This window comes from Nansenia antarctica (genome assembly GCF_963989245.1).
Source record: "Nansenia antarctica genome assembly, chromosome: 2".
NCBI classification, from domain to species: Eukaryota; Metazoa; Chordata; class Actinopteri; order Argentiniformes; family Microstomatidae; genus Nansenia; species Nansenia antarctica.
In genome coordinates this window covers 50058684-50082662 of record NC_137675.1, presented here as the reverse complement: position 1 = coordinate 50082662, position 23979 = coordinate 50058684, and the positions used below count along the sequence as shown (strand labels likewise).

General features: G+C 48.0%; 1 protein-coding gene across 1 annotated transcript in view; it reads left to right on the top strand.

The window, feature by feature from the left end:
• The window catches only part of smarca4a (SWI/SNF related BAF chromatin remodeling complex subunit ATPase 4a), a gene marked incomplete at its 3' end in the record, with an annotated part of 37603 nt that overhangs the window by 210 nt on the left and 13414 nt on the right, over nt 1-23979 (top strand). The window contains exons 2-21 of the mRNA XM_080524067.1: nt 1446-1715; nt 2021-2153; nt 3350-3829; nt 6003-6101; nt 6435-6690; nt 8443-8569; nt 8878-9051; nt 14383-14556; nt 15139-15312; nt 15825-15875; nt 16088-16218; nt 16538-16592; nt 19449-19579; nt 19973-20120; nt 20741-20904; nt 21215-21281; nt 21383-21493; nt 21759-22001; nt 22341-22454; nt 22766-22873. Of these exons, the coding sequence (XP_080380193.1) occupies nt 1494-1715; nt 2021-2153; nt 3350-3829; nt 6003-6101; nt 6435-6690; nt 8443-8569; nt 8878-9051; nt 14383-14556; nt 15139-15312; nt 15825-15875; nt 16088-16218; nt 16538-16592; nt 19449-19579; nt 19973-20120; nt 20741-20904; nt 21215-21281; nt 21383-21493; nt 21759-22001; nt 22341-22454; nt 22766-22873 (3162 nt within the window). The 5' untranslated portion in view covers nt 1446-1493. The remainder of the gene's footprint in view (nt 1-1445; nt 1716-2020; nt 2154-3349; nt 3830-6002; nt 6102-6434; nt 6691-8442; nt 8570-8877; nt 9052-14382; nt 14557-15138; nt 15313-15824; nt 15876-16087; nt 16219-16537; nt 16593-19448; nt 19580-19972; nt 20121-20740; nt 20905-21214; nt 21282-21382; nt 21494-21758; nt 22002-22340; nt 22455-22765; nt 22874-23979) is intronic.

The following is a 23979-nucleotide window of genomic DNA, read 5'->3' as shown; positions in this document are numbered from 1 at the left end:
GTCTGCTGCAGCAGCAATGAATGAAATGGGTTTGTGGAAATGTCGAGACGAGCTAGAGGGTGGACGGAGCCACGGGGACGGGACGCGGGACGGATCAATCAACGCAGAGAGTGGAACATCTACTTTCTGAACTTATTTCCCATCCCACCTGAAGACTTCTAAACAGAACAGAACAGCGATTATAACAGTGAAGCCAAACCCGACAGCATGGTCGGCTAACAGACTAGGGTATCTGCTAACTGACTGGTCGTGGTTTCTTTGTGTTTTTGTCTTCGTTTTAATCGTATTTAATTGGAAGATAATTGGGTTCCAGGTGGTTACACGTGTAGCCAACAGGCGAGGGAACGGGTTCTCATTTCGTATCCTATGAGACTGTGTTGTTGGACAGATAACGAATGTTTTGTTTTGTAGCTGACACTTTTTTTTATTTAGAAAGCTAACAATGCTAGCTGGCTATCTCTATGGGGCCTGACTATCACGGGAAGGGAAAACAGCTCATGTTATGAACAAAACGTCCTATTTAATCTTTAAAGAGGCTGGCAAATACACACTATTAGCTCTTATGCCTGATTTATTTTGTGTGAATTCAGTATGTGCACCTCGCATTACGTGGACAGTAACTAGGCCTAGGTGGAAGCTGGTCAAAGTCACATCTATTTAATTTCTAAGTAAGTCAGGTTCACACTACAGTTTGTAGCTGAAAAAGCAAAACTTCGATGTCTTTAAACCTTCTGTTTTGAATTGAGATGCTTAATCAATTGGTTAGAATGACCTACATTGAGATTGAAGCTGTAATGTTAGTCTGTATTGGGTATAGCCTACCAGGTGCGAGGTGGGTGGGAGATGTGGGCTGTACTTTCTAGTTTCAGAAAGTCTAGTGTTTACCAGTCCATGTGCAGCTCATGGTCCCTTGTTTACACTCTCAATAATGCTGACTGTCTGCTTTGAGTCTCCGAGACAGCCGGGGATATGTCTCTTTCACAGTTTCAGCTCATCTTATCTTATGTGGTTAACTTTTGTTTATTTCCCTTTGTTGTTTTGTGTGTGTTTGGATAGAATTGACTTTTACCCAGACTTTCTAGGTTATCTTGGTACATAGCCTAGGCCTACATTATGCACATCACTAGCCTGTTACCTGACCTAAAGCCCAACACTGCTTCTGTAATGGCTACAAAACTCTTACTCTTTCTCTTCATTAACCATGATAATATGGGCAGAGAAGTGCATCTTGTTTTGTATTCTGGATCATCTTTGACATGTGGCTACGTGAGACAGGTGGCTGGGTAGCAGAATTGAACTGCAGTGCGTATCGGAGAAAACACAAAAGCTTGAGATTTTGATGTCCTCATCCCACTAGCTGGACATGAAGCTAGTGGGTTGGTTGTATGAATGCTGGTAAGGGGCTCATCCCTCGTCTGTCTGTCTGTCCTGTCCTCTCTCTGCAGAGTGGTGCCTGACTGCTGCCGTCACACATTCCTGGACTCGGCTGAGAGATGTCCACCCCGGACCCCCCCATGGGAGGGACGCCCCGCCCGGGCCCCTCCCCAGGCCCCGGGCCCTCTCCAGGAGCCATGATGGGCCCCAGCCCCGGCCCTTCCCCAGGCTCGGCTCACAGCATGATGGGGCCCAGCCCAGGGCCCCCTGGCTCCGGACACCCTCATCCTCAACAGGGGCCCTCCGGGTACCCCCAGGAGAACATGCACCAGATGCACAAAGTAAGAGACCCCAATAATAATAATAACTTTGATTTCTATAGCACTCTTTCCTGCAAACGTTGCAGCTCAAAGTGCTTTAAATGATGTGTGTGTGATGAGCATGGCCTGAGAGAATGCACCACTGTGATGTGTATCGTCAGTCAGAAACCCCGTTTAGCAGACATAGAGGCTGGGTGTCATATAGTATTATACGTAGCATTCAGCCATTTTCATCCATCCATCCATCTAATCCATTCCAAAAGTTAGAGGTGTGTTAGACGTACCCAGAGGCCAGAGTGTTGATGTGTGTCGCGTCTCCCCCACAGCCCATGGAAGGCATGCACGAGAAGGGCATGCCTGACGACCCTCGCTACGGACAGATGAAGAACATGGGCATGAGACCCGGGGGGCTCAGCGGAATGGGACCCCCTCCCAGCCCCATGGACCAACATTCCCAAGGTACCACCACCACGCCCCCAGAGCACCAGTTAGATCAATTACGCTTCCATTCAGGAATGATAATAAACCAGACATGAGCGATTTCTCATGAGGTTCAAGTTCACACAATCAAGATTTTTTTCTTTTCTTTTGCTAACGTGGGTAGAGGTTAGATAAGTACTATGCCGGTACTTGCTTTCATCTGGTCCGGTTATAGCCATGGAGACGCGGAAGTCCTGGCACCGTGAACCCAACCATCCAGTTTGTCCACTTTTCGCTTGCGGCTTTGTATGTGTAGTGTGAGCAGCAGACTCACACCAGAGGGGAGGGAAGGGGGTGGGGCAGGACAGTTGGCTGCGGGGGGGTGGTTTCCCTTTGAGACAGACAATAACAGAGACAGCTGCTGAAAAACCACAGACACGAGGAGAGAGGGAGAGAGAGAGGGGCGGTCGGTGTATTGCAGCGTTTTTTTCGAGGTCGACTCTTCTAACCTGTGTTGACTTGGTGAACGCTGGCGGGACTCCTCGCTGGCGTGTGTCTGTGTGAGGGACGCCGGTTAATAAACGGCTGCTAGCGTCAGTCCAGCTCGCGCATGTGTATGCTTTGTGATGTTTTTTTCCTCTTTGACCGTCCATATAATTTCATCTGCACACATTATTGTCGGACATGTTTGGCGCAAAGCCACGATCCCCCTGTCCCCCCTAGTGTTTAGAACTGATGGGACCACCTATGTTTGCTCTCTTCTCACCCGCCCCCCTTCTCTCTCTCTCCCCCACCCCCCTTCTCTCTCGGTCTCTCCCCCGCCCCCGTTCTCTCTCTCTCCCCCGCCCCCCTTCTCTCTCTCTCCCCCGCCCCCCTTATCTCTCTCTCCCCCACCCCCCTTCTCTCTCTCTCCCCCACCCCCCTTCTCTCTCTCTCCCCCACCCCCCTTCTCTCTCTCTCCTCCACCCCCCTTCTCTCTCTCTCCTCCACCCCCCTTCTCTCTCTCCCCCACCCCCCTTCTCTCTCTCTCCCCCACCCCCCTTTTCTCTCTCTCTCTCCCCCGCCCCCCTTCTCTCTCTCTCTCTCCCCCGCCCCCCTTCTCTCTCTCTCTCTCCCCCGCCCCCCTTCTCTCTCTCTCTCTCCCCCGCCCCCCTTCTCTCTCTCTCTCTCCCCCGCCCCCCTTCTCTCTCTCTCTCTCCCCCGCCCCCCTTCTCTCTCTCTCCCCCACCCCCCAGGTTACCCCTCTCCTCTGGGGGGCTCGGAGCACGCCCCCAGCCCCGGCCCCGCCAACGGCCCCCCCTCCTCCGGCCCCATGATGCCCGCCGGCCCCGGGGGTGTGCCAATGGAGGCCGGTGGCGGCGGCGGAGGAGGCGGCGGGGGCGTGGACCCCCAGGCCATGGGCCAGCAGAACCGCGGCGGTCCCCCGGGGGGCCCCGGCGGCGCGGCGGGCGGACCGGGCGGGGCCGGCGGACCCACCCCCTTCAACCAGAACCAGCTGCACCAGCTGCGGGCGCAGATCATGGCCTACAAGATGCTGGCGCGCGGGCAGCCCCTGCCGGACCACCTGCAGATGGCCGTGCAGGGCAAGAGGCCCATGCCGGGGATGCAGCAGCAGCCCATGCCCAACATGCCCCCCTCCGCTGGGCCGGGAGGAGCCGGGGGGCCCGGGGCGGGGCCTGGAGGACCGGCGCCCGCTAACTACAACAGACCTCACGGTGAGGGAGAGGGAGGGAGGGAGAGGGGGAGGGGGAGAGGGAGGGGGAGGGAGGGGGGGGGAGTGGGAGGGAGTGGGAGGGAGGGGGGGGGAGTGGGAGGGAGAGGGAGGGAGAGTGAGAGAGGAAGGGAGAGACACACAGAGAGAGAGAGGGGGAGAGAGATGGAGGGAGGGAGGGAGAGAGAGAGACACAGACAGACAGACAGCGAGAGAGGCAGACAGCGAAAGAGAGGGGGAGAGAGACTGAGGGAGAGGGTGAGAGATAAAAGGAGAGAGAGAGAAAACACTCAAAGCTCCTCAGGCTCTGAAGGATGTGAACCGTGCTACACCCACAAACTCACCAACAAGCAGGCATACACACATGCGGTACATCTCAAACAAAGACATTCTACAATATCGCTGCTACTGATGCTGAACTGAGACCCCTGCTGGTGAGACCGGCACACATACAGTATATCTCAAAAGTGAGTACACCCTTTAGATTTTTGCAAATATTCTGTCATATCCTTTCAGGGGATAACACTATCTTAATTAAACTTTGATATATAAGTAGTCAGTGTGCTGCTTGAATAACAGTATAGATTTATTCCATTGAAAATTACTCAGTACACAGCTGTTAATGTCTAAACAAATGGCAACAAATGTGAGTACACCCCATAGTGAACATTAAATTCACTAATGTCTAAATTGTGCCCAAAGTGTCAATAGTGTGCCACCATTGTTATCTAGCACTGCTTTAACCCTCCTGGGCATGGAATTCACCAGAGCTGCACAGGTTGCTTCTGGAATCTTCTTCCACTCCTCCATGACGACATCACGGAGCCCATGGATGTTGGACACCTTGCACTCCTCCACCTTCCTCTTGAGGATGCCCCACATGTGCTCAATTGGGTTTAGGTCTGGAGACATACTTGGCCAGTCCATCACCTTAACCTTCAGCTTCTTCAGCAAGGCCGTTGTCATCTTGGAGGTGTGTTTAGGGTCATTATCATGTTGGAAAACTGCCCTACGGCCCAGTTTCCGAAGAGAGGGCATCATGCTCTGCTGCAGGATGTCACAGTATATATTGGAATTCATGTGTCCCTCAATGAAATGCAGCTCCCCAGTGCCGGCAGCACTCATGCAGCCCCAGACCATGATGCTGCCACCACCATGCTTGACTGTAGGCAAAACACATTTGTCTTGGTACTCCTCACCAGGGTGCCGCCACACACGCCGGACACCATCTGACCCAAACAGGTTTATTTTGGTCTCATCAGACCACAGGACATGGTTCCAGTAACTCATGTTCTTGGATTCATTGTCTTCAGCAAACTGTTTGCGGGCTTTCTTATGCATCGGTTTCAGAAGAGGCTTCTGTCTGGGGCGACGGCCATACAAACCGATTTGATGCAGTGTGCGGCGTATGGTCTGGGCACTGACAGGCTGACATCCCACTTCTGCAACCTCTGCAGCAATGCTGGAAGCACTCGCACGTCTATTTTTGGAAACCAACCTCTGGATATGACGCTGAGCACGTGGACTCAACTTCTTTGGTCGACCCTAGCGAGGCCTGTTCCGAGTGGAACCTGTCCTGGAAAACCGCTGTATGATCTTAGCCACTGTGCTGCAACTCATTTTCAGGGTGTTGGCAATCTTCTTATAGCCAAGGCCATCTTTGTGAAGCGCATTAATCCTTTTTTTCAGCAGCTCAGAGAGTTCCTTGCCATGAGGTGCCATGTTGTCCAGCATTCAGAGAGAATTGTGCCCAAAACACCAAATTTAACAGCCCTGCTTATCATTTACACCTGAATCCTTGTAACACTAACGAGTCACATGACACCAGGGCGGGAAAACAACATCATTGGGCACAATTAGGACATGTTCACTATGGGGTGTACTCACTTTTGTTGCCAGCTGTTTAGACATTAACAGCTGTGTACTGAGTAATTTTCAAAGGACAATGAATCTATACTGTTATTCAAGCTGCACACTGACTACTTTAAGTTATATCAAAGTTTCAGTAGGATAATGTTAACAGAATATTTGCAAAAATCTAAAGGGTGTACTCACTTTTGAGATATACTGTACACACTTTCAGTCCAGGCACCATTTTGACCACGTAAAAAGGATCCTGCAGATCTGTGTGTCGTTATGAGTCGATGACTTATCAAACCCCCGCCGTCTCGTTGCAGGAATGGTAGGACCCAACATGCCCCCTCCAGGACCCTCAGGGGTCCCCCAAGGCATGCAGGGCCCGCCCACCAACGGACCCCCCAAACCGTGGCCTGAAGGTGAGACAGGGCGCAGCTTCTCGGCCGTGGAAATGAAACCAGACCTTTGTTTAGGCACACACTCACACAGACACACACAGACAGACACACACACAGACAGACAGACTCACTCACTCACGCAGACACACACACATACAGACAGACACACACACACACGCACACAGACACACAGACACACAGACAGACACACTCACACACTCACTCACACACTCACACACACACACGCACACACTCACGCACACGCACACACACGCACACATACACACACACCCAAAGCACAAAACACCTCCTTTGACGAGTCAAACTGACCCGTCCTTTTTATGTGATCCGTAGGGCCCATGGTGAACGCCGCCGCTCCCTCCAGTGCCCCCCAGAAGCTGATCCCCCCCCAGCCCACTGGCAGACCCTCCCCCGCCCCCCCCTCCGTGCCCCCCGCCGCCTCCCCGGTCATGCCCCCCCAGACCCAGTCCCCCGGCCAGCCCTCCCAGCCACCACCCATGGTGCTGCACCAGAAGCAGAACCGCATCACGCCCATCCAGAAGCCCCGCGGGCTGGACCCAGTAGAGATCCTCCAGGAGAGAGAGTACAGGTGAGTGCAGGAGGGGGAGGAGCAGGGAGGAGGGGGAGCAGGGAGGAGGGAGGAGGGAGGGAGGGAGGGAGAAGAAGAAGAAGAAGAGACCGGGTTGATAAATATGCAACCATATTAGGGCTGGGACGACGCGTCGACGTAATCGACTACGTCAATACGTCGACTTGCGTAATGTGCGTCGGTGCGTCGCAAATAAACAACATGGCTGCGACCAGTTACGAGCGACGTGTCATTGATTTTCAATAACGCTTAACTCGCGCTTTTATTTTGAAGACGCGAAAACGAAACCGGAAGTCTATAATATCAGAATGTGCCTCTTGTTGTCTTTCAGAGTCAGAGAACAGATACCAAACTGCCGACATGTTTGCTATAATTATATTACTTGGCAGTAGGCAGTCATCACTCAATGCTCGTCTCATTTACAGAACAGCATGGGTTGCTTGCACTGTTTGATCGCGTCATAAAAAATGTACGTCTCACATTGGCGAACATTCACACGGAACACGGAATGGCCGAACTCCGACTGTGCTGTAAAGTGGGTGGAGTATGGACTCTGCACATGCGATAGTATGTATACTAGATAGTAGTATAATCATGCGAGCTTTTATCGACCGGAGATCTCCGACACAGTCGTACATCAATGGCGCGCTTAAGGCTTATCCCTCTGAACCTGGCCGATCATTCGGTGCATCCCTACTCAAGAATTGTGATTTTCTGTCGTTTTTCTTTTCCCTGTCAGTGTCCCTGTTAGACATGCCATCATTATGAACAGCTAAGATACTGTAACTTGTTGACCTCCTAACTGTCTCTCGCGACGCGCCCGCCCCACACTTTGAGAAACACTGACCTATAATAATAATAACCAGGAGGCAGGCGGGGGGAGAGAGGAGGGGGGGGAGAGAGGTATAGTTACCGTATTCCGGTTAGAATTTCACTCGAATTGCACTAATTAGAGGATTTTATGTTGGTATTTATTTTGGTATTCCTCCTGAAAATGACTTGAACTTGCCTACTGCATTACTTGCACTTTTCCTTTTATTTGAAGTTAACTTTTATATTTTATAATATTATATTTTATGTTGGACTGTAAGAAAAAGAGGATATTTTTTGTTGTGGAATATTGCCCTGCAGTGCAGAAGCCTAATTTATATATTTGTACAAGAATAATTGAATAAAATACTGAAATGTTAATAAGAGAAGTTTTTGACATTTATTTTGGGGAAATTAAGTGATACGTTAATCGAACAGTAAAAATAATAATCGGTAGACTAATCGTTTAACCGGAAAAATAATCGCTAGATTAATCGTTAGAAAAAGAGTCGTTTGGGACAGCCCTAAACCATATGAGTGTTTCCCCACACAGACCTGCCTGTGGTGACTGTGTTGTCCTGCCATACTCTCATAACCAACGTTTAGTGCCTCCCTGTTCTCAGCACCGACCGCTCTGCTGCGGAAAGTGTTTGAGCGGGTTCGCAGAAAGGCCAGAGTTAGGATGGTTTGCATCCACCCCCGCACCATTGACAATATTTTCCTGGACTTTTTATATATATATATATGTGGTCCACCCACACACAGTCTCACAAAAATCCTGTGGGAAACACTGCTTGTGATGTACAAAATTGCTGTACCCAGTGGCAATATAGCAGTGCAGTTTTTTTCCCCACATTTGGTCTTTTAAGTGTGTAACACCTACCAGCAGCTTACGTGTGTGTGTGTGTGTGTGTGTGTGTGTGTGTGTGTGTGTGTGTTCAGGCTGCAGGCTCGTATTGCACACCGTATCCAGGAGCTGGAGCACCTGCCTGGCTCCCTGGCCGGGGACCTGCGGACCAAAGCCAACATCGAGCTGAAGGCCCTGAGGCTGCTCAACTTCCAGAGACAGGTACGCACAGAGAGAGAGAGAGACAGGTAGACAGGCCTGAGGGAGACATGAAGGGAGTGGCTGTTACCTTACCTTGCTGCTGTTGACCTCTTTCTCTCTCTCTGTCTGTCGGTCTGTCTGTCTGTCTCTCTCTCTCTCTGTCTCTCTCTCTGTCTGTCTGTCTGTCTGTCTGTCTGTCTGTCTGTCTGTCTGTCTGTCTCTCTCTCTCTCTGGTTCGGGAGTTTGGTGGCTATTTTGTTCATGTTGAAAGACCGTCAGAAGTCGAGTCTCACCTCCTCCTCTCCCTCCCTCCCTCCCTCCCCCCACAGCTGCGCCAGGAGGTGGTGGTGTGCATGCGTCGTGACACGGCCCTGGAGACAGCCCTGAACGCCAAGGCCTACAAGCGCAGCAAGCGCCAGTCCCTCCGCGAGGCGCGCATCACAGAGAAGCTGGAGAAGCAGCAGAAGATCGAACAGGAGCGCAAACGCAGACAGAAGCACCAGGTACGTAGGGGGGGGGGGGATTCAGGACGAGGAGCAGGGGGGGGGGGGGGGGGAGAAGCACAGTCATATAGAGCAGTGGTCTTCAACCAGGGGTCCGCGACCCCTAGGGGGTCCGCAGAGGTACTGCAGGGGGTCCGCCAATTTTTGTCATAATAATTGACAATTATTCACCAAATTGACAATTGTTCACCAAAATAATTTGTGAGAATTAAAAAATATAACAAAAATGATATTGAGTAAAGTACAAGCATTAATAGGCAATAATACACTACTTTTGACAAAAACTATTTACAAAATAAATGTTTCCCATGATGCAGAGTCTAACATAACGTTAGCAAAAAAAAAAAAAAAACCTGTCTAGCAAGCTAGGTGTTGGTTAAAATGGTGCAGTTCGGTTTTTGTTGTGAAATTAACGTTAATCAATAACGGGAAATTATATATTTTTATCAATCATAAACACATATAGGCTAATAACCCAGCATATAAATAATAAGGTGGAATAAAAGGTGAATTAAGTAAATATAAAAGTTATTATAGGCCTTAAAATGTGACGCATTAAAAAAAGATATATACATATGGGGGTCCCTGTTCTGTTTGTCTCGCGTCCAAGGGGTCCTTGGGCTGAAAAAGGTTGAAGACCCCTGATATAGAGACAAGGAGGGGGACACACAGTCATATAGAGCAAGGCAGGGTGATTTTACCTGACCAAGCAGTGTCTCCCCCCCGTTAATGAGCATAATGAGCATACGAGTCACAGGATGACGAATACACAATGTACGTTGACGCTAGCATACGAAAATTAGATATAGGTAGTTACATCAAATACAGTTTGAATTGTTTCACGACCGTGACCCTGATAGTTCTGCTTTTTGTCTCCACGTAGTCTAGATGGATGATGTTTCATCAGATGTTTCATCAGACACCCAGGTATTCATTAGTGGAAGATTATATATATATATGTTATGGTACATGTGGGAAAACTAGGTGCTAGGGTTAGGGATAGGGTTAGGGTTAGACATGCCAGCATGTACCAAGTCACCCTAGCACCTAACCCTAGTTTTTCCACATGTACAGTATTCCCATATGTACCGTAACATATATACAGGGCTTAAAGTTCTCCGGCACGGTGCCGGATTTCCAGCGCGGGGGAATTGAGCAATTAAAACAAGGCCATGTGTGTTTAAATAGCTGGCGTGCTTATTGGAAACGGACAGCTTTGTCAGTGCATTTTTGTCTTCTGATAGCTTCTTGCACAAATCGACGAGTGGCTGAGCCATTGTGAAAGACAGATCATGTTCAGCTATAAACGCGCACACTCGGATCTTTTGCTCGCAAACACGGTCGGTCATTGAAGATACCTGTCGCCGTCGCTCCCGGCAAGGTTGTTGTATGAGCAAGCGCTCGAACCGAAGCTTGGTGACCGGGATCTGAGGCATGTCGAGCAATAACCTTCTTCCCACTACTATATATATACAGTATATACACACCCACACACACACACACACACTCGTATGTGTATATACCGTATACAGTATATATAATATTAGAATGCTGCCATTCACATGACAGGAAATTAGGAGGCAACTCATTCTCCATGCAGATGGGAGAGGAAGAGTGAGCTCGTTCATTATTAGTAATCAAACCGGGGAGAGGTTTAGAAGAAACTCAATGATATCCATATGCAACATTAAATCCAGTGAACTCACGGAGAATGTCACCGGAAAGACAAATGACCCTCCCTGCTTTTCTCTATTCAAACCATCGAGTGAGTCGTTGGGGGGCCGGCAAATGTCACGCCCAGGGGCCGTATTACAGAAACTTCCTGAATTGCATATCCTATCTTAACTGTTTGGTAACCATGGTAATTAGGATTAGGACCGAAAAGCCATTACAGATCACAGTTCCTAAATCAATGTTCCAATCCTAACTTGAGATAGGAAAATTGTATTGCACAAGCTTCATAACTTCACAAAATCTTAAATAAAGTCACCTAACACCTAACCGTTAGGCTGTCCTAACTGGAGACATCACACCCAGGTGGTGGAGCGCTGCAGGTTTCACGGAATTCCGTTGCTATTGTTCAAGGAGTGGCATTTACATTTCAAACCCATTTTCTAACTTGTGATGACGACAACAGTTTTTAATGTACACAGACATAATATGTATCAAAATGTTTAGGAAGTTTGAATAATAATAATAATGTATTGAAGTGTATTGCCCGTCGTTGTTTCTGATCCATTATAAGATAATTATAAGATAAGATATTATTGTTTACAATATAGGGACGTTACAATACGTTACAACGTATAGGCTACCTTACAAAGGAGCTGCGCGAGATGGAAGTACCATTGGTTGCTAGGTAACAGACATAAACGTTGATAAACGACGTTGGATTTAGTATTTAGGATGAGATAAGATACAGGGCTCAAGTCTCACGCATTGGGCGTGAGACACACGCATTTCAACCCGTTCACACGCCACACCTTGTATTTCTCACGCAGAGAAATTACCAGGGTAACGCCCACCAAGTTGCGCCGCAATTTTTAAAAAATAGAACAGGTAGAGAATCAAGTGAGTTCCCTCTGGTTCCCCTAGAGTTCAGAAGGCCACGCACCAGCTAATCAACTAAAAAAATATAGCTACCGAACAGCCAATCAGAAAATAATAGCATTGCTGTATCCGGGTAACATTTTGATATTCCCGCTACAAGAAACAACGTTCTGATTCCAACGACACAGGCTGACTGGAGCTATTGATTCAGATGCTCGCTACACAGAAGAGGACAGATTATTTGAATTGATCATTCAGGGTTTCTGTTAACCGGTAATTACCGGTCTTTGTCCGGTAAAATCTATTGAAGTCCGACAAATTGAAACCTCTTCGGTCATAATGTCCGGTGAAAATAAGCACAATTTGAATACAATTCGCTAAAGTTGAATTGTCACATTCTGATTCCTTCTATATTAAAAAAGACGAATATATAGGCTATATATTTCTTTTATTATTATATGATTTGACGCCGGCATGATGATGACTCCGCGAAACAGCGGTGGCAGGGTTGCCAGATGGGATTTTACAGCCTAACCAGTCTATTACCGCTAAACCCAGTAGCCCATTCGGCGATAACCCGGCCCATCTGGCAACCCTGCTTTTAACCTGCAAACGTTGCAGCTCAAAGTGCGAGCGAGAGGTAAACATGGCAAGACAAAGTAAGCTTAACAATGACTTCATGAAACCAAGCTACAATGAGTCTGAGGAGAAGTCTGACTGTAAAGAGATGGAGGTAGTGGCTCCTCCAGCCAGAAAGTCTCGAGGGTTCCGAGTTGAATGGAAAGAACATTTCCCCTGGCTGCGTTTAGATGGGGAAGGAAAAATGTTCTGCTCACCGTGCAAAAAATCGGGGCGGAATAACGGATTCACGAGAGGAGAAACGAATATGAGAATGTCGGCTCTCACTGATCACAGGCGGTGCAGTGAGCACATATCGGCGGTCAGGCCACTGTGAGCAGGCTAATGAAACGGCTAACAATAAGCTGCACTCTCAGCTACAAGTTGCATTTCACATGGCAAAAAATGGCATCGCATGTCATCAGTATGTGGGACTGACTGAGCTACTGAAAGCAGTTAAGTTCATTTAAAGCCTATTTATTTTCAAAGAGTTTTATTCTATTTTATTTTATTTGATAAAAGGCATATGAACGGAAATTAGGCTAGCCTATGTGTCACGCCAGAAGCCTACATGTAACCTCTTGCACTTTTCAATAAAATGTAATAAATCTAGACATTGTGGTATTTATTTATATACGTATCCCAGCCCATCAATCGTTTCTCAATAAACAGTTATGTTCTCCTCATTGTCATACTCGCGAGTCCGATTAAGTATGATTTGACAGGCAGCTAAACTAAATGCCTTCCCAACCAGCGAGACCTGGTTATAAAAATGATGTTTTTTTATTGATAAAAAAGGGTAAAAGAGAAAATGGAAAACTCAAACTATTTAACAGACTTCAGTTAACGTAATGTGGAGTCCGTTCATTGATCGATGCAGTCTGTTCAGTTCCCAGTGTGGCCGCGTTCAGCGCTGGACATAATATTATGGCATAGCGCATGCGAATCATGAAAGCCTATATTATATAGCTCGCATCTAATCGTATCGGATGAGAAATAGACATTAAACGGCATATACTGTATAGGCTACACAACAGTAATCACCGCGACAAACAGCTATATTATATTTTAATATGATGACCGGAATTTCTCACGTTTGTCCGGTAAATTGAAATCTTCCCGGACACGTTGACCGGCACAAATGTTTTCTAACGGAAACCCTGTGATCATTCACATCTCGAAGTGGCTACAGACTGGTCGACGTGGGAGAAGACCATATCCTTTGACGCTGAGACTGTGTGTGTGTGTGATTTTATTATTATTATTTTTTTACAAATTGATGTCATTTATCAGATCAGACCCCCGTCCCCCCCCCGCCGCCGCCAAAATCTCACTCTGAACTCTGTTCAAAACTTGAGAGCCCTGAAGATGGGATTCCTAAAGTTAGTTAGGATTTGGTTCTGTAACACCAAATTGAGGCAAATCCTGTCTTCTACTTTCCTATCTTAACTTAGGACTTAAGATAGGACGTTTCTGTAATACGGCCCCTGGTGCTTAGTGACGTGTCAGGGTTGCTTGTTCGGTGCTCCGGAGATCATAGTCCCTCTCTCTCTCCTGGAAACTCATCCCTACTGGTGTTGTTGTGTGTGTGTGTGATATAAGGAGATCTTTCTTGGTCACGTGGCCGGAAATTATATATTGATGACTCAGAGAGAAGGTTGAATCGTAATCATTGTATTAGGCAGATCTGGGTTGCATTCCCATGTACAGATGTTTCCAAGGCAGCATGCTCTGTTAAGTCCAAGCTTCAAGCATGGCTACGACATGGCTGGTGCCGAGCCTGGCTGTGGCATAAAGAGATGCCAAGCAAAGTACTGATGTTTGTTACAGCTTATATACAGTTCTCAGAGAGGAAATAGCTTTTACCTCGTAACTTACAATACTGACATTAGTTCCCATACATGGCTATTCTGTGTCCATGCTGTTCTGTCTTGCTGACCACTGCAGTGAGGCTCCTATGTCCTTAGAGTTAAACTGGTCTCACTGTTACTTGATATGGTATGTGCCTGCTCCTAAATATGTTGTTTACTACTGAGAGTGGGCACACATAAAATATGTTTAAGGTTAAACAATGAGTATTGCAATATTTGATAGGCACACAACATTTGCATATAGTCACACAAAAACGCATCATATCAGCGTGTGTGTGTGTCCCGTGTGTAGGAATACCTCAACAGCATCCTGCAGCACGCCAAGGACTTCAAGGAGTACCACCGCTCCATCACCGGAAAGATCCAGAAGGCCACCAAGGCCGTGGCCACCTACCACGCCAACACGGAGCGCGAGCAGAAGAAGGAGAATGAGCGCATCGAGAAGGAGAGGATGAGGAGGCTGATGGTGAGGAACACACACACACACACACTCTTATAGACCCGCCCACTCATTCGTATACGGTAGAAGAGCAGCTCGTGTTCAACACGTCATCACACAGCACCAGATCCACATGCATCTACACACACCATACACAGTGCTTCTAACGCGCACACACACACACACACACACATACACAGTGCTTCTAACGCGCACACACACACACACACACACACACACACACACACACAGTGCTTCTAACATGCACGCACACATACATATATATACACACACACACACAGTGCCTCTAACACACACACACACACACACACACACACAGTGCTTCTAACACGCATGCACACATACATATATATATATATATATACACACACACAGTGCCTCTAACACACACACACACACACACAGTGCTTCTAACATGCACGCACACATACATATATATACACACACACACACACACAGTGCTTCTAACACGCATGCACACATACATATATATATACACACACACACACACACACACAGTGCCTCTAACACACACACACACACACACCCACAGGTCCTCTAACGTGTTCCTGTCTCTGTGCCCCCCAGGCGGAGGATGAGGAGGGCTACCGTAAGCTGATTGACCAGAAGAAGGACAAGCGCCTGGCCTACCTGCTGCAGCAGACAGACGAGTACGTGGCCAACCTGACCGACCTCGTGCGCGCCCACAAGGCTGTGCAGGCCCTCAAGGACAAGAAGAAGAAGAAGAAGAAGAAGAAGCCCGTAAGGAGTCACACACACACACCCCCCACCCCTCGACACCTACACACACCTGTTCAACGTGGCACCACAAACCTCTCCATGTCGTCATCATGTCATCATGTTGTTCCTGTGTTTTCGCCTTATTTGAGTCTTTCGATTTGAAATAACGAGCGGTTAATTGTTAGCATGTTTTGCTATTGATGACATACCGTAACTGTACCGGTATATAGCTTATTTTTATCCATCGTGTATACCTACTACCTACTGTACTTTTCATACTGTGCTTATCATTTCATAGCTGTACATATCCTATTTCATAACTGTACATATCCTATACTTATCATTTCATAACTACATATCCTTTTTTTGTCTACACTATCATGCCCCAGCACTATATGTCGACACATATCATGTCTTTGCACTATATCACTATTTGCACGTCAGGTTAGATGCTAAACTGCATGTTGTTACTGGTACTCTGCAATGACCATAAAGTTGAGTCTAATCTAATCTAACCCGTTGACCCTCCACAGAAGCCAGAGAACGCAGAGGGGCAGACTCCCTCCCTGGGGCCCGACGGGGAGGTAAGCTTCTTCACCAAGGCCACCTTCACCTGCTTGAGTTCATGTAAAAGACCAATGTGTCGACTGTGAGCCACATCACCCATTGAACAGGCCAATAAGAAGCGTGTACTTTGTGCTTGGGAAAAGGCGCAATTTCTGGACTTTCTGCAACCCCCCCCCACCACACACACACTTCTCTCAACCTCTCCCCCCCCCCCCCCCCCCCCCCCCAGCCTCTGGATGAGACCAGCCAGATGAGCGACCTCCCAGTGAAGGTGATCCATTCGGACAGTGGGAAGATCCTGACGGGGATGGACGCTCCCCGAGCCGGCCAGCTGGAGGCCTGGCTGGAGATGAACCCCGGGTCAGTGCTCTCACACACACACACACACACACACTCACACACACAGATCTCACAGCTAGACACACGAGAGAGAGAAGATGTTTTCTGAGGCACTGAGCATCTCTCCGGATCAGGGGAGCGACCACGACCGCCGACGGTCGTCTGAGGTCACGCGAAGCGTAGCGATCCTAATAAGTCTGGTTTAATGACAGTTTTTATTAAAAAACATTGCCATTTTTAGAGACTGCGGTATTCTGTTTAACCATAAAAGTGAGTGCTCTGACCCCCCCCCCCATCCCCAGGTGTTGAGACTGACGGTCTGGTGTGTTTCCTCCTGCAGGTATGAAGTCGCCCCGCGCTCGGACAGCGAAGAGAGCGGCTCAGAGGAAGAGGAGGTACGTTGTCCCTAGTGATGTGACAGCAATTCTCTCTCTCTCTCTCTCCCTCTGTCTCTGTCTCTCTCCCTCTGTCTCTGTCTCTCTCTCTCCCTCTGTCTGTCTCTCTCCCTCTGTCTCTCTCTCCCTCTCTCTCTCTCTCACTCTCTCTCCTCTCTCTCATATTCCCCCCTTTTCTCCTCTCTCTCTCTCATATTCCCCCTTTCTCTCCTCTCTAGATTATATTTCCTCAAGTGTTTCTTTTTCCAGGCTAGTCTCATTGAAATAAAGAAATATATTTGTATTCATTCATGCAGATTTCATTCCTGCCTTTGTTAGACGTGATGCCAGCTGACTGTTGTTTAGTGCATGTGTCTGTTAATTAGGGGGTCTGTGTGGTGGGGGGAGTCGTGTGCACGGAGGCGTAAAGCTCTTGCCCAGAGGTACTAGAAAGTAGGCCGCTGTCAAGCTCAGCTCAGCCGGACCCCTTTTCCTCCGCCCCGGCTCTTAGACTAGTCTACTAAAACTAGAATTTCTAGAAGCATTCCACGCTGTGACTATCTTCACATGTGTCTTTGTGTTACTGAGTGTGTGTCTGTGTATTGACTGTGTGTGTGTGTGTGTGTGTGTGTGTGTGTGTGTGTGTATTGTCTGTTGACCTGTGTGTGTGTTGACTGTTACTGATAGGGATGCTCCGATCTGGATTTTTGGGGCCGATACCGATCACCGATTTTTTTCCTCAACATAACTGTAGGCCGACTGACTGGATAGCCTACATATTTTTTGCTTTTTGGACAAAAGTTTTGATCCATTAGGCACCAAGCAAACGCAGACCCATTTGTATGGCATAGTAAAAGTCTGGCCTATCACCCAGTTAGGGCCTGAAGCCCAAGTCAGTCGATATGGCTGTATAAAAGACATCATAAACGTGGCCTTCATGGTTTACATACTGTTACGTCCTCCTATGTTTTCTGTTCAGTTATCTGTCTTCCCCAGAAAAAAAAAAAGATCGCTTTTTGCGATCGGCCATTTTTGCCGATCACCGATCGAGTCATTTGGAGTGAAATCGGCCGATTTAAATCGGTGGCCGATAAATCGGAGCATCCCTAGTTACTGAGTGAGTGTGTGTTGACTGTCTTACTGTGTGTGTGAGTGTGTGTATTGACTGTCTTACTGTGTGTGTGAGTGTGTGTATTGACTGTCTTACTGTGTTGCGAGTGTGTGTATTGACTGTCTTACTGTGTGTGAGTGTGTGTATTGACTGTCTTACTGTGTGTGAGTGTGTGTATTGACTGTCTTACTGTGTGTGAGTGTGTGTATTGACTGTCTTACTGTGTGTGAGTGTGTGTATTGACTGTCTTACTGTGTGTGTGAGTGTGTGTATTGACTGTCTTACTGTGTGCGAGTGTGTGTATTGACTGTCTTACTGTGTGTGAGTGTGTGTATTGACTGTCTTACTGTGTGTGTGAGTGTGTGTATTGACTGTCTTACTGTGTGTGTGAGTGTGTGTATTGACTGTCTTACTGTGTGCGAGTGTGTGTATTGACTGTCTTACTGTGTGTGAGTGTGTGTATTGACTGTCTTACTGTGTGTGAGTGTGTGTATTGACTGTCTTACTGTGTGTGTGAGTGTGTGTATTGACTGTCTTACTGTGTGCGAGTGTGTGTATTGACTGTCTTACTGTGTGTGAGTGTGTGTATTGACTGTCTTACTGTGTGTGAGTGTGTGTATTGACTGTCTTACTGTGTGTGTGAGTGTGTGTATTGACTGTCTTACTGTGTGCGAGTGTGTGTATTGACTGTCTTACTGTGTGTGAGTGTGTGTATTGACTGTCTTACTGTGTGTGAGTGTGTGTATTGACTGTCTTACTGTGTGTGAGTGTGTGTATTGACTGTCTTACTGTGTGTGTGAGTGTGTGTATTGACTGTCTTACTGTGTGCGAGTGTGTGTATTGACTGTCTTACTGTGTGTGAGTGTGTGTATTGACTGTCTTACTGTGTGTGAGTGTGTGTATTGACTGTCTTACTGTGTGTGTGAGTGTGTGTATTGACTGTCTTACTGTGTGCGAGTGTGTGTATTGACTGTCTTACTGTGTGTGAGTGTGTGTATTGACTGTCTTACTGTGTGTGAGTGTGTGTATTGACTGTCTTACTGTGTGTGTGAGTGTGTGTATTGACTGTCTTACTGTGTGCGAGTGTGTGTATTGACTGTCTTACTGTGTGTGAGTGTGTGTATTGACTGTCTTACTGTGTGTGAGTGTGTGTATTGACTGTCTTACTGTGTGTGAGTGTGTGTATTGACTGTCTTACTGTGTGTGTGAGTGTGTGTATTGACTGTCTTACTGTGTGTGTGAGTGTGTGTATTGACTGTCTTACTGTGTGTGAGTGTGTGTATTGACTGTCTTACTGTGTGTGAGTGTGTGTATTGACTGTCTTACTGTGTGTGTGAGTGTGTGTATTGACTGTCTTACTGTGTGTGAGTGTGTGTATTGACTGTCTTACTGTGTGTGAGTGTGTGTATTGACTGTCTTACTGTGTGTGTGAGTGTGTGTATTGACTGTCTTACTGTGTGTGTGAGTGTGTGTATTGACTGTCTTACTGTGTGTGTGAGTGTGTGTATTGACTGTCTTACTGTGTGTGAGTGTGTGTATTGACTGTCTTACTGTGTGCGAGTGTGTGTATTGACTGTCTTACTGTGTGTGAGTGTGTGTATTGACTGGGTTACTGAGTGTGTATTGTCTGTGTATTGACTGTGTGCGTGTGTTACTGACTGAGGGAGTGTGAGTGCATTGACAGTGTTACTGAGTGTGTCTGTATTGACTCTTACTGAGTCAGTGTGTGTGTGTCTTACTGAGTGTGTATTGTGTGTGTTGACCAGGATGAGGAGGAGGAGCCCCAGCCCTCCCAGGCGGTGGTGCCGTCCTCCTCCACCACCACGGAGGAGAAGAAGAAGATCCCCGACCCCGACGCAGAGGAGGTGGACCAGGAGGACGCCCGCTACATCATAGAGTAAGACACACCCCCTCACCCTACATTATAGAGTAAGACACACCCCCTCACCCTACATCATAGAGTAAGAGACACACAACCTCTTCACCTTATTATTCTGTCACCTCAGACACAAAACCACCCTGACGATCCTCCGCTACTCGAACACAATACCGACAGTTGTTGCTATCGTCATTATCGTCCCCACAGCAGACGAGTTTGTCATCACTCTGTCTTATAGACAAAAAGCTAATTATCCACTGTGGAGGAAGTAGCTAGTTGTGTATATGCGTTATGCAGAGCCTCCGATTTCTACCTCCGCTCTACGACCTCCGGCGATCTGTTCAGTTTTCCAGACTCTGTGGTGTTGATAGTCTTGTCTCTCCTCCCCCCCCCTCCCACCCCACCTTCCAGAGAGGCCAAGCAGGACGTGGATGACGAGTACGGCAACGCAGCGTTCGCCCGCGGCCTGCAGTCCTACTACGCCGTGGCCCACGCCGTCACAGAGAAGGTGGACAAACAGTCTGCCCTGCTGGTCAACGGGCAGCTCAAACTGTACCAGGTGAGGAACCCCCCCCCACCACATCACCGTCACAGACCCCACGTATCATTACCACTGACACGAACACGGTCCTGCTGTGTTTCACAACACATCGACACGCATACGTCAAAAAGAAGAAAATAAAAGGTATTCGGGACGCCGACCTAACGCAAACCCTCTAGGAAGAACATGGCATGTTCTAATGCTTTGGTCCTCATGTCGGGATGCGATGTAATGATCTGACTGACTTCTCTTTCGAAAAATATGAAAACATTTCCGCAATGTTGAAAATCAATGACGCATCGCTAGTCAACTAACACAACTTGTTTTGTGAGCCTGCTAACAATGTAAAGTAGTGTTATAGTTAACTAGGTAGCAGTGGGGATTACTCACCCAATCCGTTGCGTTGCAGTATTTTGGCTCGACTAGCGAGTTTGTGTTGTAATTCTCAACACATACGTAGAAAAGTCCGAACATTTTGATTGGTTGCCGACATGCGGACCAAACGTTCAGACTGTCACATACGAGGTACAGAAGGGAAGTCGGAGGTGATCAGAGGTGAGGTTAGACCATAGAGGACCTGCTGTAGCACACTGTGTCATAACTGGTGTCAACCCCCCCCCTCCCCCCCCGTGTCTCAGATCTCAGGGCTGGAGTGGCTGGTGTCCCTGTACAACAACAACCTGAACGGCATCCTGGCTGACGAGATGGGCCTGGGCAAGACCATCCAGACCATCGCCCTCATCACCTACCTGATGGAGATGAAGCGCATCAACGGGCCCTTCCTCATCATCGTACCCCTCTCGTGAGTCGTCCCCCCTCCCCTCCCGGGCAGCCCTGCTTACTAGACGACCCCCAGGCCTCTCTAGTGTCTGTCACCTTGATTATAGTGGTGTCACTGAGGGTCAGGGTGATGTGTCCTGATTACAATAATACAAGTCGTAACAGCTGCCTAGAACGCAGTGGGGGATACATACACTTACATGGAGAAGGTCACGTTGCTGTCGTAACGACCCAGTTGTGGTTTTCCCATCAAAGCCATCGGGTGGCAGTACAGAGCACGTTATTAATCCCGGCTCAATTTATTTATTTATTTTGGTCTTTGTTTTTTCCAGAACTCTGTCCAACTGGGTCTACGAGTTTGATAAGTGGTCTCCCTCTGTTGTGGTCGTCTCCTACAAAGTGAGTACTTTTTTTATTTTTTTTCCCTAGCTTTTCCAGAGAGAATGTCCAAATATGGACTTGTGTGATGAATAACCTCTGATGTGTCTGTGTGTGTCCAGGGCTCCCCCCAAGCTCGCCGTATCTTCGTCCCCATGCTGCGCACCGGCAAGTTCAACGTGCTGCTCACCACCTACGAGTACATCATCAAAGACAAACAAGTGCTGGCTAAGGTAGAGTCTGCTCTCTCACACACACACACACACACACACACACACACACAGGTTTCCTACCAGGGTAGTGTCGGGCGACGGAACTAACAAAGCACAGATGAAGAATAACAATGTCTTCATAAACCAGCATGGTGGAAACCAGAGCAGTCGTAGCAGTTATGAGACGTACCGTACGTCTTTCCTGCTGACGTCAGACAACCTTCAGACCATATGACTCCGTTCTCACTGACTCCCCCCCCATCCCGCCCCCTCCTCCCCCCCTCAGATCCGCTGGAAGTACATGATCGTGGACGAGGGCCACCGCATGAAGAACCACCACTGCAAGCTGACCCAGGTGCTGAACACCCACTACCTGGCCCCCCGCCGCCTCCTCCTGACGGGCACGCCCCTGCAGAACAAGCTGCCCGAGCTCTGGGCGCTGCTCAACTTTCTGCTGCCCACCATCTTCAAGAGCTGCAACACCTTCGAGCAGTGGTTCAACGCCCCCTTCGCCATGACGGGGGAGAAGGTGTGTGGGAGTGGGAGTGTGGGGGCGGGTGTGGGTGGGAGTGTGTGTGGTTTGGAGTGTGGATGGGAGTGTGTGTGTGTGTGTGTGTGTGTCTGTATGTGTGAGTGTTTGTGGGTCTGAGCATGTGTCTGTCTGTGTGTGTGAGAGTGTTTGTGTCTGTGAGCATGTGTGTCTGAGCGTGTGTGTCTGAGTGTGTGTGTGTGTGTGTGTGTGTGTGTGAGAGACAGAGACTGCCAGGGAAATGAAAATGAACTTTTCGTGAACGAACGTTGTGTGTCGGTTATTGCATTGTGTGTGCCGACTTCTCACCATGTATTATTGTCTACACCCCCTCCCCAGGTGGATCTGAACGAGGAAGAGACCATCCTGATCATCCGTCGTTTGCATAAGGTGCTCCGCCCCTTCCTGCTGCGCAGACTGAAGAAGGAGGTGGAGGCCCAGCTGCCTGAGAAGGTCAGATATATTCGGGGGTTTTACTTACTTGTTGTTGCTCTACGATCTCCACCGCTGCCCAGAAACTCTAAATATCACCTTATAGGTCGACTTGGGACATTTCCAAAGTAGGAAACTGTTTCTGAGGTGCCACATGAAGGCAGCGTTATCAACTGTTGGAGTCGTATAGACCCCCTGTCAGCTCCCAATACACTAACATTCTCTCTCTCACTCTCTGTCTCTCTCACTCTCTCTCCCTCTCTCTCTCTCCCTCTCTCTCTCGCTTCTTCTCTCTCTCTCTCTCTCCCCCCCTCTCTCCCTGCTCTGTCCAGGTGGAGTATGTGATCAAGTGCGACATGTCGGCCCTCCAGAGGGTGCTGTACAGACACATGCAGGCCAAGGGCGTGCTGCTCACCGACGGCTCTGAGAAAGACAAGAAGGTGAGGAGGAGAACACACACACACTGCTCTCCAAATGTCAGACGACATGGGGTCAAATAACTTGAGCGTTTGCGTTTGATTGACTGCCCGCTAGGACCGATCCAACGGAACGTTACCTCCTTAACATTCAAATGCCAAGCTGAGTCAAACGCTCCTCATCATTTTAACCGTTGGATGTTTGTGTGTTTGCCAAGTTGCAGTAGCGCCCCATCACGCCTGGCTGAGAGAACTCTGTCAGGCTAGGCTGGTTAGATCCAGGGCGGTGTGTTGTGATGTCACTGTGTCTGTGTTACTGCTATATTCTGTTTTTGGCAAGAGGATATACCCCCAGTTTCAGTTTCAAGTTTCGAGATTTAGCTTTGCGTCACGTAAGAGAGTCAAATTCTCAGGCTTCGGTTCCTGACGTTTCAGGACAAGACAATAAGGCAATGGGCATAATCGGTGGTGCAAACCTGTCACCTTTCGGCAAAATTCGCTGTTTTTACCTCAAAATAGGTGACCTACGTGGATCATGTCTGCATCTTCCTGTCTGCTAAACTCTGCTACAGTTGAAATAAAAAGGTATTAAGATGGAAGTAGAAACATAAGAAGTAGTAAAATAAAATAACATAGAAGTTATTTCTGTTGAGATAACTTCTCAACAGGATTTTACAGGGTTCGTTCAAACTATCGGAATTCTTGAACTATATGTGCAATCGAAAAAAATCCAACAGTTTCTGAAAGCAGAGAAGTTGCACTCTCTCGCCATTTAGGGTTATTACGGTAGTTCACAAAAAAAACAAATGCATTGACCTCAAAGTGTCATGGAGTGATTTGAAGAGAAGCAGTATTTTAGCGGTGTTTTATACTTTAGTGAGTTTCTGTACATATATGTGTGGTGGCCTGGGAAAACCCTTCACATGGTGGCATTTTGACATTTTCATTTTTTTATATTTCCATAAATTAGAAGTTCTCAGCTATTCATAACTGGTTGAATGACTGAGATAGCCCTTTATTTTAAAAAGTTATGAGCATTTTAATGTAGCATGTCAAAAAAAGTGAAAGGGGAGAAATCCTCCCCTTTCTCCTTCGGGTCGGGGGAGGAGCCTATGCAGATCGGCCGGTCT